Here is a 17,653-nt window from a genome sequence, read left to right on the forward strand (position 1 = left end):
CTCCAATCATACACACGTGCAGCTCCGAAAATCCAGTCAAGGAAATACCACCAGGAAAAAACAGCTGCAAAACAGATCAGATTATTATTTGACGTATAAGTCAGCAGAGAGATTACCTTGTATCGTAGGAGATTTCTCGGCGAGGAGGTGGAGTCGCCACCCGGCCTTTATGGTGATGGTGATGATGAGATGATGAGTGACAGCTGGTGTTGAGGATGATTGACGGCTGTCACTCCCAGTGGTTCTGGCGCCCTCTTGTGCTTGAAGCCCGCACTCCAAGCAGGGCGCCATCCGGTGGTGGTGAGCCAGCAGTACCTCCTCTTCAGCGGCCCACACAACAGTAGCCTATGGAATAATAAGGCATCTGGTGCTGAGGTGATGGTAGGGGGGGCCCCCAAATGAAATTCTGCTTAAGGGCCCATAAAGGGCTGGGCTGGCCCTGAGGCGTACAGTGGTATTTTAGGAAGGTTTTCAAAAAGTGAGCAATAAATTATATTCATATACTTGCTAAAAGTTCATGTTTACACACTTGCTTGTCTTGTTTGACATTTATGCTGCCGTCTAAACCGAACATAGTCCAGCTGACAAAGTGTTTGATGTCTATTAAAACCTCTAACTATGAGCATAAATCACTATAAACTATAATCTGCCTTCAGTCAACTAATGATCAGTACCACAAACTGAAACAGCTCCAGACCTCCTGACTGCGCCAACTTGCGTTTTAATTTAAACGCCTTTTAGGGTAGAGAAAAGTCCTCGATATAAAGAGTGTCAGGTTTGAGTTCAGCTCTGATGTGGTTCTGCTGTGAGAGAAAAAAAAAAAACGTGTCCTACCCTTCCTCCCTCCCTCCCGCGCTGGAAGCTCGGGTAACCTTTAAGGAATGCAGGCGATAGTGCCAGGATTATTTTGGGCTGAGATTCAGAAGTTAAAATAAGAAAAAAGGGTTGCAGGGTAGATTACAGGGGAGAACACAGACAGTTTGTCGACCTACATGTAGCTCTTTCAGGCAAGCGACGTTTCCGACCAAGGCAAGTGCGTCTATTAACCATGTATTCTGACTCATTTATTAAAGATAACTCTCGATGCTTCACAGCGTTTAGATTAGCTGTAAGGTAAATGCACTTTTAAAATGCAGCCTAATGCAGGTCCTTCTTTTATTTATTCGCCCACAAATCCGGTTAAACCGCATCCACGCCGGCTGAAGAAAGACGTGTAATTCATGAAAGCGCAGAGATGTGACCCAGACGGGTAAAAAGACATTTTTATTTGCCCTCCATGTTAACTGTGGGCACTTTCCCATACATAGCATCTTTAATTACACAGAAGTAGAGCAGGAAGGACGGCTGAGCCCGAGGCAGCGCTGCAGCTCAACACGTGCACCAGGGAAATCAGCTCTCTGCCCCGACCGTGGGAGGCAGGGAAGGCTCGTACTTATAGATCAGTGAGGAGAAAGAAGAGCCTGCAGGTGCGCGCGCACGCTGTGCTCTGCCTTCACAACGCGCACGCCGGGTCAAATGTAGCTTTTCAACACGCACGTTTAAAGATGATGTGGATGCACCCGCGCGTACACAGAGGCAGGGATAAGGTCACCCTGATGTTGCAGCGTGATATGAAAGGTCACCGACAGCAGTGCGAATTACTCATACGCACGGACAGTGCACTGTCTCCCCGCGGCGGCAGAACGCGTGCATCGCATTCTGTACAGTATCACGATATGTGCTCATCGGTGCTGCGACCTCCCAGCCTGCAGCACAATCATGCAGCTGACTAAACACATGCAAATGTATACAGCGCCTCGCGCTACACGTTTGTGTAAAACGCAGCGTGTGTACATTGCAAATGCAAAGGTTAGGTTTGCCTGCAGGAAATGAAAAGTCGCGTTATAGGCTTTGAATTCTAATTTCTACATCTCTGGAGATAAACATATTTACTGAACTGTGGATAAAGTAATGAGAGCATCACGAGGTCAATGGGGAGCCATGTGCTGCTGCAGTCCTTTACCGTTCAGCACCACGTTTATAATAGTTTGTATTTAACAAGACAATATGTAATATTTTGATGAAACAATTCTCACGGTATTGCTGAATTTTTTTTGTTTTCCCTCATGACAGTAAAATCTAATCATCTTTCTTTTAGCATCTGGAGCTGAGAACCTTTGTGTGTATTTCCATGGGTGGAGCTTATGTGATCGCACCCATCCATCTCTCCGTTCACATACAGTTGTGGTCTTAACTTTACATACAGTTATCATGGGCATACGTGTCATGGTAATTTTGAGCTTTTAATGATGTCTTTGGACTGTTCTTTTTGGACAGCATGCATCATTAATGACTCCCAAAAAAAACAAGAATAATCTTGATGACTCAAATTATGACTTTGTACTCACTGACCCCGTGGCCTCATTAATATGCAAATCAGGCACTGTCGCTATGGTGACTGTTTCCCCACCCAATGCAACGACCCATGTGCTAAGTTTGGTTAGTTTGATCCTAAGGGCCTTAGAGACTTGATGCCAAAACTTGCAGCTGGACGGACAGATGGGTGGAAAATATATATAAAAATATACAAAAAGTCAAAAATCATCAAGAAAAGGTGGAAGAAAGATCCTGCACTTTTCACCTCACTGAAAAGCCTGTGAATCAAGCGAACTCAAACAGAAGTTAAAATGAAATTCGCTGACATCTGCGAAGATTTCAATGAAAGACTGAATGAATGAATGAAACAAAACTGAAACTAACGAAAGAAAAACAAAGCGAACATCGACCTTGACGCTTTAAACAAAATCAAAATGAAACCATTTTGACGTGACCGATAGCGGATATAAAACCGAGTGCAGCCAACCTTGTCCACATTTCCGCAGTACTTGCAGGTGCAAGATTTTGTTTGCCTTGACAACAGGTGAGAGATTTTGTTTGTCTTCACAACAACAAGTTTTGTTTGTCTTCACATTCTGAGTTCTCGCTGTGTGTCTGTACCTTGTTGTACACTTTATCTGTGATGGTTCTTGTCCTGAGGAGTACCTTTGACAAGTCCATGGCATCAGCTAGGGGGAACTGTCCGTGTCAGACGAAGGCAACTCTCCAAGACACACACACACAGGCACACGCAGGCCAGCCACAAACGGGTGAAATGTGCGGAAATAGTTAAAGTAGTTAATAAAGAGTTCTTAACGCTATTATTTCTTTTTCGTCCCAAAAATTAATGATTCTTTAGTGATACGAGGATGTTTCGTTCAGCTCATCGAAGCTTTAGTTATTGATTCATTCAGATATAGTTAGGTTCATCAACCTTCGTTCAATATGTCGGACTTGGGAGGTTCAACGAAGTTTGACGAAAGTCAAACAAAACGCTAGCGTTACGAAAACTAAGCAAACGATAAGAAACCATGAAGAATGAAAGCAAAACAACATATGGAAGAATTGAGGTTGTCCGCGGTATTCATTCAAATTTTTCAACAGTTTAAAAATTCTGCTGCAGGAACGAAGTTGAACGAAGGTTAAACGATGCCTCTGAAAGTCAGCAAAAGTCCAGATTTCTTGTTTTGTTTGGGCATTGTTGCCCTTCACTAGTGCCATGTGACAGGTGTCTCTATATAGTAAACATACAAACATGAATCATATTCTGCCAGAATTTTGTATTTTTGTGTTTTTATGCTTCAGTTTGCAAACCAGAACTGGATCACCAAGTTATGCCCAGAGGAGGCCTGAGCTGTTTAAGGAGCCCTGAAGGGGCAAGCGGCAGGTATGAAACCCCGCCGGCGTCAGAGCTCCACAGACTGATGTGGACAAAGAAAGGAAGCAGTAACCACCTGGATGAGGTCCAGCCCAGGATCTATATTGGAGACATGTGAGAATCCAGCATTGCCTGTTGATGCCCAAAGCTGAAGTTGAATGAGTTGAGTGATAGTATCACTGAATCCACTACTGATATCAGTCTGCACTGAGCCGCTGCGGTGGGCCTTTTGAAACACTGTGGTGACCCTTCCTAAATGCATCGCTCCCGCATTTCTGCAAACTCCACTTCCCAAGCAGAGAGCAGATACTACGGTGCCCTTATCACTCAAGGGAATAGTAGTTCATTTCTGCCTTTCTGCACTCTATTTTCTTGGTTTCAAAGTCCTTACAGAATGTTATGGGATCAGGACATTTTTGGTTTCATTTTCAATCGCCAACTGTCTGAAGTACAACTAGTGTACAATTACCAATTTTAAAAAAGGACATCTCATACTTTACTGTAAAAACACTACATTTAAAGGATTCATTCTATTTTTACAGACTGAATCATAGTACTATTGCTACCAATCATGTCTCTGAGTGTTCGACTCACCTTTGATGACTGCATAAGGAAAAATCCCTTTGACTGCACATTTGTACAACAATAAATAAATGGGAGCAAACAGGGGATCCGTTTTATAGTTCTAAATAAACTTGAGGAACAGTGACCCGAGTCTCAAAATTGCACAGTGTTATTTTTACGTATTGCGATTACATGCAACTGGGGTGGAACAGTACTTGTATTCATACCGAACCATCGCAGTAAGTATCTTACGGTTTGGTGCGGGCCGTTATACAGAGAATACGCAGTGTAAAAATGTAACACGGAAGAAAATTTCACACATGCAAATTCTTTCAGGACACCTCTGAGTCTATCACACTCATTCATATGCAAGTGACTAACGTTGCACAGGAGCTAAAGAAAGGAACCGCGTGCTTCTTTTAAATCAGTGGTATGGGAACGAACCGTGATGTCCAAAAAGTGGTGTAAACTTCTAAACTTCTGCATAGTGCTGTACCCTGACTTACAAGTACATTCTTCTTTACAGTGGTGTAATATTGTAATTAGTTGTGTGTTTTAGGCATGACTTGAAATAAACCAATCAGACTCTCATTTGTTATGCCCTTTAAGAGTCTGAGTGTGCCAGCACCTTGGCTTACTGTTATTCAGAAAGCAGACTCAAGTTAGATGACTGTTGGTGAATTATTGGATTTGCATCAACACGTCAAAGCACACCAGTGGAGAGCTGCCACCAAAGCTCCCTGAGGTGAAGTAATGAAGCATTAAAGAGTGTTTGGCTTTCTGTAAATTTACAGCCCTCACTATCAAAAGTGGATCACAAGTGGATCAGCTCACCTATTGTTTAGAGAATGCGTTTTTAATTAATATATAGGCTATGGGAGAGAGATTTAGTCCAACAAGTTGCTTGTCTTCTATCTCTGAGGGCTTCCCATTTTCAAATTTATTCACAAATGCACATGCCCGTATCTACATTTGCATATAAAATCCTTCAAATTCAGGACACATATCTCCTGAAAGCAACTGTGTTAAATATGTTGGAATCCATCCTTTTTCGATACCTGCTAAGTCCAATGAAGGCGGGGGGGGGGGGGGGGGCTGGAGCCTATCCCAGGAATCATATAGCGTGAGGCAGGGTACACCCTGGACAGGACGCCAGTCTACCACAGATATGTTTGAATGATTTAAGATATTAGTATAATTTAATACCCAAGGTCTAAAGAAACCGTTAAGAGTCTTCAACATTTGAACCTGGTATGAACACCAAAGTCTATTTTGATATAATGCTGCTAAGAGACAGACAAATAAATAAACAAACATCAATGATTTTATTACATCCTTGGCGGACATAATAATTGGCACAGTGAAGGCTGAAGATGCAATCTCAAAGGATCAAAATCTGATAAAGCTATGATAGAACTGGTGTGAATATATAAAGTCTAGGCCAATTCATATTAAACACAGTAGTACTACTCAAAAAATTCCTTTATGGGGCCAGTTCTTACTGGATTTAATCAGAGGTGTGAGTTATTCATCAACATGGTGCACAGTGGATTTATTAATGTTGATTTGAGGAAATCAGTGCTGAATAGCCACGCCCCACAGCCCGTTAAGGCTGATTTCGGGTTAAAAGTGTGTTGTGATGCACTTTACTGAAATATGTAGCAAGTATAATATTACTGAAAAGGTATACATAAAAGGTATATATAAAAGGTATAAAATGCTTTACAATAATGTGTTAGAGCAAAAAGTAATACATTACTGTAACTGCAGTACTTTTGTAAGGTGTTACTCCCAACACGTGTTACGTGTTTCATGAACCTGCCTCGTATTGTGAACCGTAAACAACTCCACATTAGACCAGTTTTTGTTGGTCTGTGGTGGAATCGTTTTCTGCTGCAGCATCACGACACCAATAATATTAAATGATAATATAAATAGAAAATAATAAACCCTTATGTTCCTTGTTCACCCTAATTCATTCCTGAAGTAATTTTTCAAAACTGGACTTCTTGCATTCTTCAAAGGCGAGCACAGCACACATAGACTTGACTGCTAATAATGTTTTAATATGCATGTTTTAAAAAATTGCAGAAATTACACAATGGCTCATAGTCAGAAAGTGCAAAATTAAAAATTATTATTGAAGTGTCAAATTTCTGTCAAATTTCTGATGATCTTTGACCTGGTAGAGCAGATTAGTGAGTGGATAAGGTGCTGGTCTGTCCATCTACAGACCCTGGTTTGAATCCTGAACATGGTGCTTGTCTATGTTCTTGGACAAGACACTTAATCAACCTTGTCTTGTCTCAGTCCACACGGCTTTAAATGGATACTGTCCTTGTTTGGGGAAGTAACCTGTATTAGACTGGGGTCTCATGCAGAGGGATGCAAGTTGTTGACTCTCGTTCGCATAATGATAGAAGTCCCGGGGCCAGTATAGGACTTACTTCTTGACCTAACCATGTGTTCTGAATTTTTCCTTCAGAAATAATAATAATAATAATAATAATAATAATAATTCTAAAATTTAAATCATGACTTAAATTCTTATAAGCATTTTGGCAAAAATCAAGTGTTTATTAGCTTCTGTAAAAAAGTAAAAGTAAAAAGTCTGCCCTCCCCAAGGCAACTGGGAAGCCTTGACTCAGCTGAGACAGTAATGTGAAGAAAAAATAAAAATCGGCAAATCTTCAGCTGAATTACAGGCTGAAGCAGAGCGGAAGCCGCCCTTTTTCATCAATAATAGTAACATTTATGGGAGCTGTCGTTCTTAAATTTTGTCAAATAAATGATCATAGAATTTCAAGTTATTTTTTTCTTGTATCATTTATGACATTGTAACTGAGTTATACTGTGCAAAAGCCATTTTTGAGTTCTTTGTATTCTGGCTCCGATTGTGCTCTTTCCATAGAGTTGCAGTACTTGCAGGTGCAGTGAAAAATGAAAAGGAAAGGAAAGGAAAGGGTTGGTATGACTTCTTTGTGACTTCATAATGAAGTCATTCAAACCAATCAATCATAAATACTTGTACAACCCCTGGCAAAAATTATGGAATCACCGGCCTCGGAGGATGTTCATTCAGTTGTTTAATTTTGTAGAAAAAAAGCAGATCACAGACATGACACAAAACTAAAGTCATTTCAAATGGCAACTTTCTGGCTTTAAGAAACACTATAAGAAATCAAGAAAAAAAGATTGTGGCAGTCAGTAACGGTTACTTTTTTAGACCAAGCAGAGGAAAAAAATATGGAATCACTCAATTCTGAGGAAAAAATTATGGAATCACCCTGTAAATTTTCATCCCCCAAACTAACACCTGCATCAAATCAGATCTGCTCGTTAGTCTGCATCTAAAAAGGAGTGATCACACCTTGGAGAGCTGTTGCACCAAGTGGACTGACATGAATCATGGCTCCAACACGAGAGATGTCAATTGAAACAAAGGAGAGGATTATCAAACTCTTAAAAGAGAGTAAATCATCACGCAATGTTGCAAAAGATGTTGGTTGTTCACAGTCAGCTGTGTCTAAACTCTGGACCAAATACAAACAACATGGGAAAGTTGTTAAAGGCAAACATACTGGTAGACCAAGGAAGACATCAAAGCGTCAAGACAGAAAACTTAAAGCAATATGTCTCAAAAATCGAAAAATGTACAACAAAACAAATGAGGAATGAATGGGAGGAAACTGGAGTCAACGTCTGTGACCGAACTGTAAGAAACCGCCTAAAGGAAATGGGATTTACATACAGAAAAGCTAAACGAAAGGCATCATTAACACCTAAACAGAAAAAAACAAGGTTACAATGGGCTAAGGAAAAGCAGTTGTGGACTGTGGATGACTGGATGAAAGTCATATTCAGTGATGAATCTCAAATCTGCATTGGGCAAGGTGATGATGCTGGAACGTTTGTTTGGTGCCTTTCCAATGAGATTTATAAAGATGACTGCCTGAAGAGAACATGTAAATTTCCACAGTCATTGATGATATGGGGCTGCATGTCAGGTAAAGGCACTGGGGAGATGGCTGTCATTACATCATCAATAAATGCACAAGTTTATGTTGATATTTTGGACAATTGAAAGGATGTTTGGGGATGATGAAATCATTTTTCAAGATGATAATGCATCTTGCCATAGAGCAAAAACTGCAAAAACATTCTGTTGTGTGGGCCGCTGAAGAGGAGGTACTGCTGGCCCACCACCACCAGATGGCGCCCTGCTTGGAGTGCGGGCTCCAAGCACGAGAGGGCGTCGGAGCCGCTGGAGGTGACAGCTGTCATCTATCAACACCAGCTGTCACCCATCACCACCACTACAAAGACCGGACTGCAACTCCACCTCCTCGCCGAGAAATCAGCTACCATTCACGTAACTTTCTCTGCTGACTCAAAACATTGAGTAATAATCTGTACTTCTTTGCAGCCGTTTTCCTGTGGTGTGTCCTTATCTGTGGGATTGGCGTTTGGTGTGATCAGCGACGGCTTCGCTTCACACTCCAACCAGATAAGTGGTTAGACAGGAGCTGCACGAGTGTGTGATTGGAGGTGGAGGTGCTCCCTCCTAACTAAACACTGACTGTGGGATTACTGAGTGTGCGAACTCACACTCATCAGGACTATCTCTGTTTTCTGCCAGCAGTACCGGGTCTGACTGCTGAAGACAGCGGCCACCTGGGGCGCAGGGCTTGGCGGCTCCAGTGTTCTTCAGCTCCGTTGGTGGTGAGAGCTGTGTGGGGATCCGGCTCTTCTCTCGCCAGGCGTCTTCTATCGTCGAGCCTGCCCACACGTCACCTGGTGTATGATTGACAGTCCACCACATTGTTGTTGTCTGTACGTCGTTGTGCGATTCACAACATTAAATGTTACGTTTGGCTTATCCATTGTCCGTTCATTAACGCCCCCTGTTGTGGGTCCGTGTCACGACACTTTCACAACAGGATTTCTCGGCCAGCGTCATGGATCCCGAGGGGTATCAACCATCGCTTGAACAGCCAATGGAAGAGCGAGGTGCACAGGCGCCAGCAGGAGGCGTGTTGGGTGAGCTGCAGCACATCTTAACCGCCTTTACCGCTCGGTTGGACTTAGTTACCGAGCAGAGCAGTGTTCTCAATCGTAGGATGGAGGCTCTCACCGCCCAGGTGGAAGCGCGTGCTCAGGGCGCTGCTGCAGCACCTCCTCCTGCTGACCGTGTGCCAGAAACAGACATTCCGCTGGTCGTTCAACGAACCCCCCCACCTTCCCCTGAAGCATACATAAGCCCTCCGGAGCCGTACGGAGGCTGTGTGGAGACGTGCACGGACTTCTTGATGCAGTGCTCGCTCGTCTTTTCACAGCGTCCCATCATGTACGCAGCAGACGTATCCGGGTGGCTTATGTGATCAATTTGCTTCGAGGAGAGGCACGCGCCTGGGCTACGGCGCTTTGGGAGCAGAATTCACGGCTCCTAATGGTTTATACTGAGTTTGTGAGGGAGTTCCGACAGGTGTTCGACCACCCTCATAGAGGCGAGACCGCTTCAAGTGTGCTGCTGTCGATACAGCAGGGGCGTCGGAGCGCAGCGAAGTATGCAGTCGACTTCTGCATTGCGGCAGCGTGAGCTGGCTGGAATGCTGTTGCGCTCCGCGCCGCCTTTGTAAACGGACTGTCTCTGGTCCTTAAGGAGCACCTGGTGGCGAAGGACGAGCCGCGGGATTTAGACGGGCTTATCGACCTGGTTATACGGTTAGACAACCGATTAACGGAACACCGACGGGAGCGAGGCGAGGGGCGTGGCCAGGCACAAGCCGTCCCTCTTCCTCCCGGGTCCGAAAGGAAGCCGACTTCCCCACGCTCCACTGCCAGGGCTCTCCACGTGACAACAGCTCTCCCTGCTCACGTTGCTATGGAAACGAGCAGGGCCAAAAAACGATCAGATCAGAGACAAAGGAGGCTGATCCGTGGAGAGTGTTTTCTCTGCAGCTCTACTGAGCACACACAGAGAGAATGCCCCAAACGGTCAAAACAGCAGCACTCGTCCTTAGAGACTGGGCTAAGGGTGGGTCACAACACCCACATGGGGAAACCCCGACGATCTGCACGAATCCCAGTCACGATCATGAGTGGGGATCTAACCCTTCATGCCCCAGCACTGGTGGACACGGGGTCGGAGGGGAATCTGCTGGATAGCAGATGGGCAAAGGAGGTTGGGCTCCCTCTAGTGGCCTTACCGTCACCATTGTCGGTGCGGGCGCTAGATGGCACCCTTCTTCCACTGATCACACACCAGACACAGCCAGTGACATTGGTGGTGTCTGGGAATCACAGGGAGGAGATTGTGTTTTATGTAACACCTTCTACCTCCCGAGTAATTTTGGGTTTTCCATGGGTACTAAAACACAATCCCCGGATTGATTGGCCGTCTGGGGCTGTGGTTCAGTGGAGCGAAACCTGCTACCGGGAGTGTTTAGGATCCTCGGTTCCACCCGGTGTGACAGCTAAGGAGGAGGTTTTAGTCCCCCCCAATCTGGCGGCGGTGCCAGCCGAGTACCATGACCTTGCTGACGTCTTCAGCAAGGATCTGGCACTCACGCTGCCCCCGCACCGTCCGTACGATTGTGCCATTGATTTGATACCGGGCGCTGAGTACCCGTCCAGCAGGCTGTACAACCTCTCATGTCCGGAACGCGAATCAATGGAGACCTACATCCGGGACTCGTTAGCTGCCGGGTTGATCCGGAACTCCACCTCCCCGATGGGTGCTGGTTTCTTTTTTGTGGGCAAGAAGGACGGCGGACTCCGTCCATGCATTGATTACAGAGGGCTGAACGAGATCACGGTTCGCAACCGATACCCGTTACCTCTGTTGGATTCAGTGTTCACGCCCCTGCATGGAGCCCAAATTTTCACGAAATTGGATCTTAGGAATGCTTATCACCTGGTTCGGCTCCGGGAGGGAGACGAGTGGAAGACGGCATTTAACACCCCGTTAGGTCACTTTGAGTACCTGGTCATGCCGTTCGGCCTCACCAATGCGCCCGCGACGTTCCAAGCGTTGGTTAATGACGTCTTGCGGGACTTCCTGCATCAGTTTGTCTTCGTATATCTAGACGATATACTCATCTTTTCTCCGGATCCTGAGACCCATGTCAAGCATGTACGTCAGGTCCTACAGCGGTTGTTGGAGAACCGGCTGTTTGTGAAGGGCGAGAAGTGTGAGTTCCACCGCACTTCTTTGTCTTTCCTGGGGTTCATAATCTCCTCCAACTCCGTCGCCCCTGATCCGGCCAAGGTTGCGGCGGTGAGAGATTGGCCCCAACCAACGAACCGTAGGAAACTACAACAGTTCCTCGGTTTTGCAAATTTCTACCGGAGGTTCATCAAGGGCTACAGTCAGGTAGTTAGCCCCCTGACAGCCCTGACATCCACAAAAGTCCCCTTCACTTGGTCGGATCGGTGCGAAGCCGCGTTTAGGGAGTTGAAACGCCGGTTCTCGACTGCACCAGTTCTGGTGCAGCCTGATCCCAAGCGCCAGTTCGTAGTTGAAGTGGACGCCTCTGACTCAGGGATAGGAGCCGTGCTATCCCAGAGCGCGGAGTCCGACAAGGTTCTCCATCCATGTGCCTACTTTTCCCGCAGGTTGACCCCAGCTGAACGGAACTATGACGTCGGCAATCGGGAACTTCTTGCGGTGAAGGAGGCTCTTGAGGAGTGGAGACACCTGTTGGAGGGAGCATCGGTACCATTTACGGTTTTCACGGACCATCGGAACCTGGAGTACATCCGGACCGCGAAGCGTCTGAACCCCTGGCAAGCCCGCTGGTCACTGTTCTTCGGGCGCTTTGACTTCCAGATTACGTACCGCCCCGGGGCCAAGAACCAACGGTCGGATGCACTGTCCCGGGTGCATGAAGAGGAAGCCAAGGCCGAGCTGTCAGACCCCCCAGAGACCATCATCCCTGAGTCCACTGTCGTGGCCACCCTCACCTGGGACGTGGAGAAGACCGTCCTGGAGGACCTGACACGGAACCCGGACCAGGGGACCGGCCCAAAGAAAAAGATGTACGTCCCACCAGAGGCCAGAGCTGCAGTTTTGGACTTCTGCCATGGGTCCAAACTCTCCTGTCATCCCGGAGTGCGCAGGACCATGGCGGTAGTCCAGCAGCGCTTCTGGTGGGCGTCTATGGAAGCCGACGTCCGGGACTACGTCCAGGCCTGCACCACCTTCGCCAGGGGCAAGGCGGACCACAAGAGGACCTCAGGACTCCTCCGACCCCTACCGGTGCCTCATCGCCCCTGGTCCCACATCGGCCTGGACTTTGTCACGGGCCTCCCGCCGTCCCAGGGCCACACCACCATCTTGACGATAGTGGACCGGTTCTCCAAGGCGGCCCACTTCGTGGCCCTCCCGAAGCTCCCTACGGCCCAGGAAACAGCAGACCTCCTGGTCCACCACGTTGTGCGTCTGCATGGGATACCAGCGGACATCGTCTCAGACCGTGACCCTCAGTTCTCCTCTCAGGTCTGGAGGAGTTTTTGCAAGGAACTGGGGGCCACCGTGAGTCTCTCGTCCGGGTATCACCCCCAGACGAACGGACAGGCAGAGCGGGCCAACCAGGAGTTGGAGCAGGCCCTCCGTTGCGTTACCTCCGCGCACCCGACGGCCTGGAGCACCCATCTGGCCTGCATCAAGTACGCCCACAACAGCCAAGTGTCGTCTGCCACCGGCCTCTCCCCGTTCGAGGCGTGTTTGGGGTACCAGCCCCCATTGTTCCCGCTTGTGGAGGGTGAGGTCGGTGTGCCCTCGGTCCAGGCCCACCTCAGGAGGTGCCGCCGGGTGTGGCGGACCGCCCGTTCTGCCCTGTTGAAGGCCCGGACGAGGGCCAAGGCCCATGCAGACCGCCGGCGTTCCCCGGCCTCTGCATACCAGCCCGGGCAGGAGGTATGGTTGTCGACGAAGGACATCCCACTTCAAGTAGAATCACAGAAACTGAAAGACAGATATATCGGACCCTTTCCCATCACCAAAGTCCTCAGCCCGGCCGCAGTGAAGCTACGGCTGCCAGCTTCACTGCGGATCCATCCTGTTTTTCACATTTCACGTATCAAACCATACCACACCTCACCGCTCTGCACCCCTGGACCTGCACCACCTCCTGCCCGGATCATCGACGGGGAGCCGGCGTGGACCGTGCGTCGGCTTCTGGACGTCCGTCGCAAGGGTCGGGGCTTCCAGTATCTGGTGGACTGGGAGGGGTATGGTCCCGAGGAACGCTCCTGGGTGAAAAGGAGCTTCATTCTGGACCCGGCCCTCCTGGCCGACTTCTACGCCTGGCACCCGGATAAACCTGGTCGGGCGCCAGGAGGCGCCCGTTGAGGGGGGGGTCCTGTTGTGTGGGCCGCTGAAGAGGAGGTACTGCTGACCCACCACCACCAGATGGCGCCCTGCTTGGAGTGCGGGCTCCAAGCACGAGAGGGTGTCGGAGCCGCTGGAGGTGACAGCTGTCATCTATCAACACCAGCTGTCACCCATCACTACCACTACAAAGACCGGACTGCAACTCCACCTCCTCGCCGAGAAATCAGCTACCATTCAGGTAACTTTCTCTGCTGACTCAAAACATTGAGTAATAATCTGTACTTCTTTGCAGCCGTTTTCCTGTGGTGTGTCCTTATCTGTGGGATTGGCGTTTGGTGTGATCAGCGACGGCTTCGCTTCACACTCCAACCAGATAAGTGGTTAGACAGGAGCTGCACGAGTGTGTGATTGGAGGTGGAGGTGCTCCCTCCTAACTAAACACTGACTGTGGGATTACTGAGTGTGCGAACTCACACTCATCAGGACTGTCTCTGTTTTCTGCCAGCAGTACCGGGTCTGACTGCTGAAGACAGCGGCCACCTGGGGCGCAGGGCTTGGCGGCTCCGGTGTTCCTCAGCTCCGTTGGTGGTGAGAGCTGTGTGGGGATCCGGCTCTTCTCTCGCCAGGCGTCTTCTATTGTTGAGCCTGCCCACACGTCACCTGGTGTATGATCGACAGTCCACCATATTGTTGTTGTCTGTACATCGTTGTGCAATTCACAACATTAAATTGTTACTTTTGGCTTATCCATTGTCCGTTCATTAACGCCCCCTGTTGTGGGTCCGTGTCACGACACTTTCACAACACATTCCTTGCAAAAAGACACATAGGGTCAATGTCATGGCATAGGGTCAATGTCAATGAGCAGATCTGATTTGATGCAGGTGTTAATTTGGGGGATGAAAATTTACAGGGTGATTCCATAATTTTTTCCTCAGAATTGAGTGATTCCATATATTTTTCCTCTGCTTGGTCTAAAAAAGTAACCGTTACTGACTGCCACAATCTTTTTTTCTTGATTTCTTATAGTGTTTCTTAAAGCCAGGAAGTTGCCATTTGAAATTACTTTAGTTTTGTGTCATGTCTGTGATCTGCTTTTTTTTCTACAAAATTAAACAACTGAATGAACATCCTCTGAGGCCGGTGATTCCATAATTTTTGCCATGGGTTGTAGTTTGGTGCTCAATATATGCTTTAGATCATCGATCTAGGCTGTTTAATTGTTGAGATGGACCACCCGGCAGGCCATGTTGTCCTCGACCTTGACCTATGATGTTTCACCAAACTACTCCAAACCCTAATCACTTCATGTCTATCCAAGTAATATTCTCACCAAACTTCATCCTGAAAACCTGCTTAGGTCCACATTTTTCTACAGAGAAAACTGATCAAGCATCCATAAGGGCCTAGAAAAGGAACCGAACCAACAGTCATCATGATCAATGAAAATGTCACATAGAGTATCTATTTATGGCTGAGTTTAAATAAAATGATTTACATCCTTCTACCTAGGGTCATGTCTAGGGTTGGGTATTGAGAACCGGTTCTTTTCGGGTATCTTTAAGAAATGATTCGATCCACCGATATCAATAATCTTTTGCTTAACGATTCCCTTATCAGTCCTTCAGAGCGGCTGTTATGTTTTAGGGTGTTTGTTGGGAAAATGATCATTTCTCTACATTGATTACAGACCCTGCAGCAGGTCTGTAATCAACCGCTTCTGCAGCGTGATTCCACTTTCACTTTGAAGCGTGAATCAATGAAGCAGTGCTTCGATCCGCTGGCTCATTGGTTCTTTGTTTTATTTTGCTTTATCTTAATTTTTCCCCGCTAAAACCCTAAAGAGCATATGCCTGTGAGTAATATTAACCTTTTTATGTTAAACTGACCTGTTGTGGTCTTCTGAAACACTTGATTGATGTATGTTGTAACTTAAAAACGTGACCGATGCTAATGCGTTAGCATGGCTATGGCGTTTTCAATGTTAAAATTTGCATTAAGCTGTTCGCATCTCAGCACGTTTGAGTGCATTTGGCTCAGCATTTGTTGTTGTCTTTATAAATTACATCCTGACGCAGCACAGCTGCAAGAGCTCAGCTCAGATGTATGGAAAGACATTCATGCCAATAATGTCTGAAAGGAAATGCTTTTGACAAAAACTGCAGATTTTTATGTATTTCTATTTATGTCCAGAGATCAAGGATCCAGTGACCAGTTTCATACTAATTTACTTTAAGACTCAATAAAATGTTGACATAGAAAACCTGTAAAGCCTACTTTTAGTACACAGAAAATTCACAAGAGGTATGGATAAGGGAATCGATAAGGGAATCGGATCGATAAGTGGAATCGATAATTGCACAGATATCAATAAAATCTTATCAATACCCATCCCTAGTCATGTCTGTTTTGAACTCGTTATACTGCTGCCATCATTTCTGGTTGTACTCTTCAGTTTCATCTGTAAACTTCCAGAAAATGAACATAAACACAAACAAACTGAACGCAAAGTGTGGACAGAAGGCATGGTCGTTCTTAAATCTGTGTGACAGGTCCAATGGAACCATCCTCTGTTGGTAATTTTTATTTATTGCTAATGATGCCTTTGCAGTTAATAATTGGTCTTCTAAACCCAAGGTGCAGTTTCATCTACTGAGAGATAATTATGGGTTTCTCATTAGGTACGCAGCAAAAGACAAGAGGACCCTTGAGGCTCATCGTATCACCCATGTCCTTAACGCCGCTGATGGGAAGTTCAACGTAAACACGGGACCGAGCTTCTACAGGGACACAAATATCACTTATCAAGGAGTGGAAGCTTTTGACATGTCGTCGTTTAATTTGAGTCCCTTCTTTTACCCAGCGGCCAACTTTATTAAGACCGCTTTGAGCTCGCCCACAGGTGAGCGGCTCTCAACGTGCTTCTCGACATTTTCCCACATTCACTTAAAGACGACGTTTTTTTTTTTCTGTGCAGTACAGAGACATTTTGTCAGTCAGTTCCCATTCCGGCAATCCTCAGTTGTATTTGTCATTAAAATGCAAATTGAACATTAAACACAATATCAAGCTAATATCTTTCCCCCGCGGTAATCTTCTCATAAGCTCAGACCTTGGCAAGAAAATTGGTTTGAAACGGATTGCCCCTGTAATTTGTAAGCAACACTTTTATTGGACGTAGAAATTACACAATTATGTTTGTGGCCTGTGCCTGGCTGCTCTGTTATGCAAAGAGAAGGCGGTATCTGACATGACGGTAATAAGAAGAGGTCTGCTCCTTCACATGCAGGCTGATCAGGGGGCGGGGAGGTGCAGCGGGTGGCGGTTCCTACAGTAATCCTCCGCTGAAATGCACAGACCCCAAGACAGTTCAATTACTCACTCCCCTGCACCCTAATCCTCAGGTCCGATAAGGGACCGGGGGGATTACCATGTGTAGGAACATTTGTTGTAACATTCTTGAAAACTTTTAAAAGTACTCAACTCTTTTTAATCCATGGAGAAGTAACAAATTAGAGAGTCTGAATAAAGTCCACCACAAAAATCCAGCAGCTAAACGGGACGCAGAGGTGATATCAGACGGTGAGCGTCGAGCCGAGGTGACGCTGGGTGATGCTGAGTGGTTGATTCTGTTGATTTGCAGGTAAAGTGTTTGTCCACTGTGCCATGGGCCTCAGCCGGTCGTCCACCCTCGTCCTAGCCTATCTGATGATCCACCAGGACATGACCCTAGTGGAGGCCATCAAAGCTGTGAGCGCCAACAGGAACATCTGTCCAAATGAAGGCTTCTTGGAACAGCTACGAGATCTGGACAAAAAGTTGCACTGTCAGGGGTGGAACTGATGAAAAAAGATCAATAAATATGGACTATCCTGCTTTGTTACATCATTAAGTAGCCTTAAAGCAAATATTATACAGATGTTATGATTGTATGTAGTAGGGAGGTAGCTAGATACCATGGATGCCACTGATGGATGGATAGATGGATGGATGGGTGGGTGCAGTAGTGGGCACAGTTC

The 17,653-nt window shown here is 46.5% G+C and overlaps 1 protein-coding gene across 1 annotated transcript; it reads left to right on the forward strand.

The window, feature by feature from the left end:
- Nucleotides 1-964: 964 nt before the first annotated feature.
- On the forward strand, nt 965-17,643 carry LOC117531122 (dual specificity phosphatase DUPD1-like). Its single transcript, XM_034194159.1, has 4 exons — nt 965-1,033; nt 3,661-3,847; nt 16,316-16,536; nt 17,278-17,643. The coding sequence occupies exons 2-4, from the start codon at nt 3,690-3,692 to the stop codon at nt 17,475-17,477; spliced, it is 579 nt and encodes a 192-aa protein (XP_034050050.1). The 5' UTR covers nt 965-1,033; nt 3,661-3,689; the 3' UTR covers nt 17,478-17,643.
- Nucleotides 17,644-17,653: the final 10 nt, after the last annotated feature.

Source organism: Thalassophryne amazonica, chromosome 18, assembly GCF_902500255.1.
Source record: "Thalassophryne amazonica chromosome 18, fThaAma1.1, whole genome shotgun sequence".
NCBI lineage: Eukaryota > Metazoa > Chordata > Actinopteri > Batrachoidiformes > Batrachoididae > Thalassophryne > Thalassophryne amazonica.

What these genes read in the sequence shown, in the direction of transcription:
- LOC117531122 (XM_034194159.1), top strand. Translation starts at nt 3,690, where the DNA reads ATGCCCAGAGGAGGCCTGAGCTGTTTAAGGAGCCCTGAAGGGGCAAGC. An exon ending in AGGATCTATATTGGAGACAT is followed by an intron (nt 3,848 to 16,315) that starts GTGAGAATCCAG and finishes GTTTCTCATTAG; the next exon opens with GTACGCAGCAAAAGACAAGA. An exon ending in CGCTTTGAGCTCGCCCACAG is followed by an intron (nt 16,537 to 17,277) that starts GTGAGCGGCTCT and finishes GTTGATTTGCAG; the next exon opens with GTAAAGTGTTTGTCCACTGT.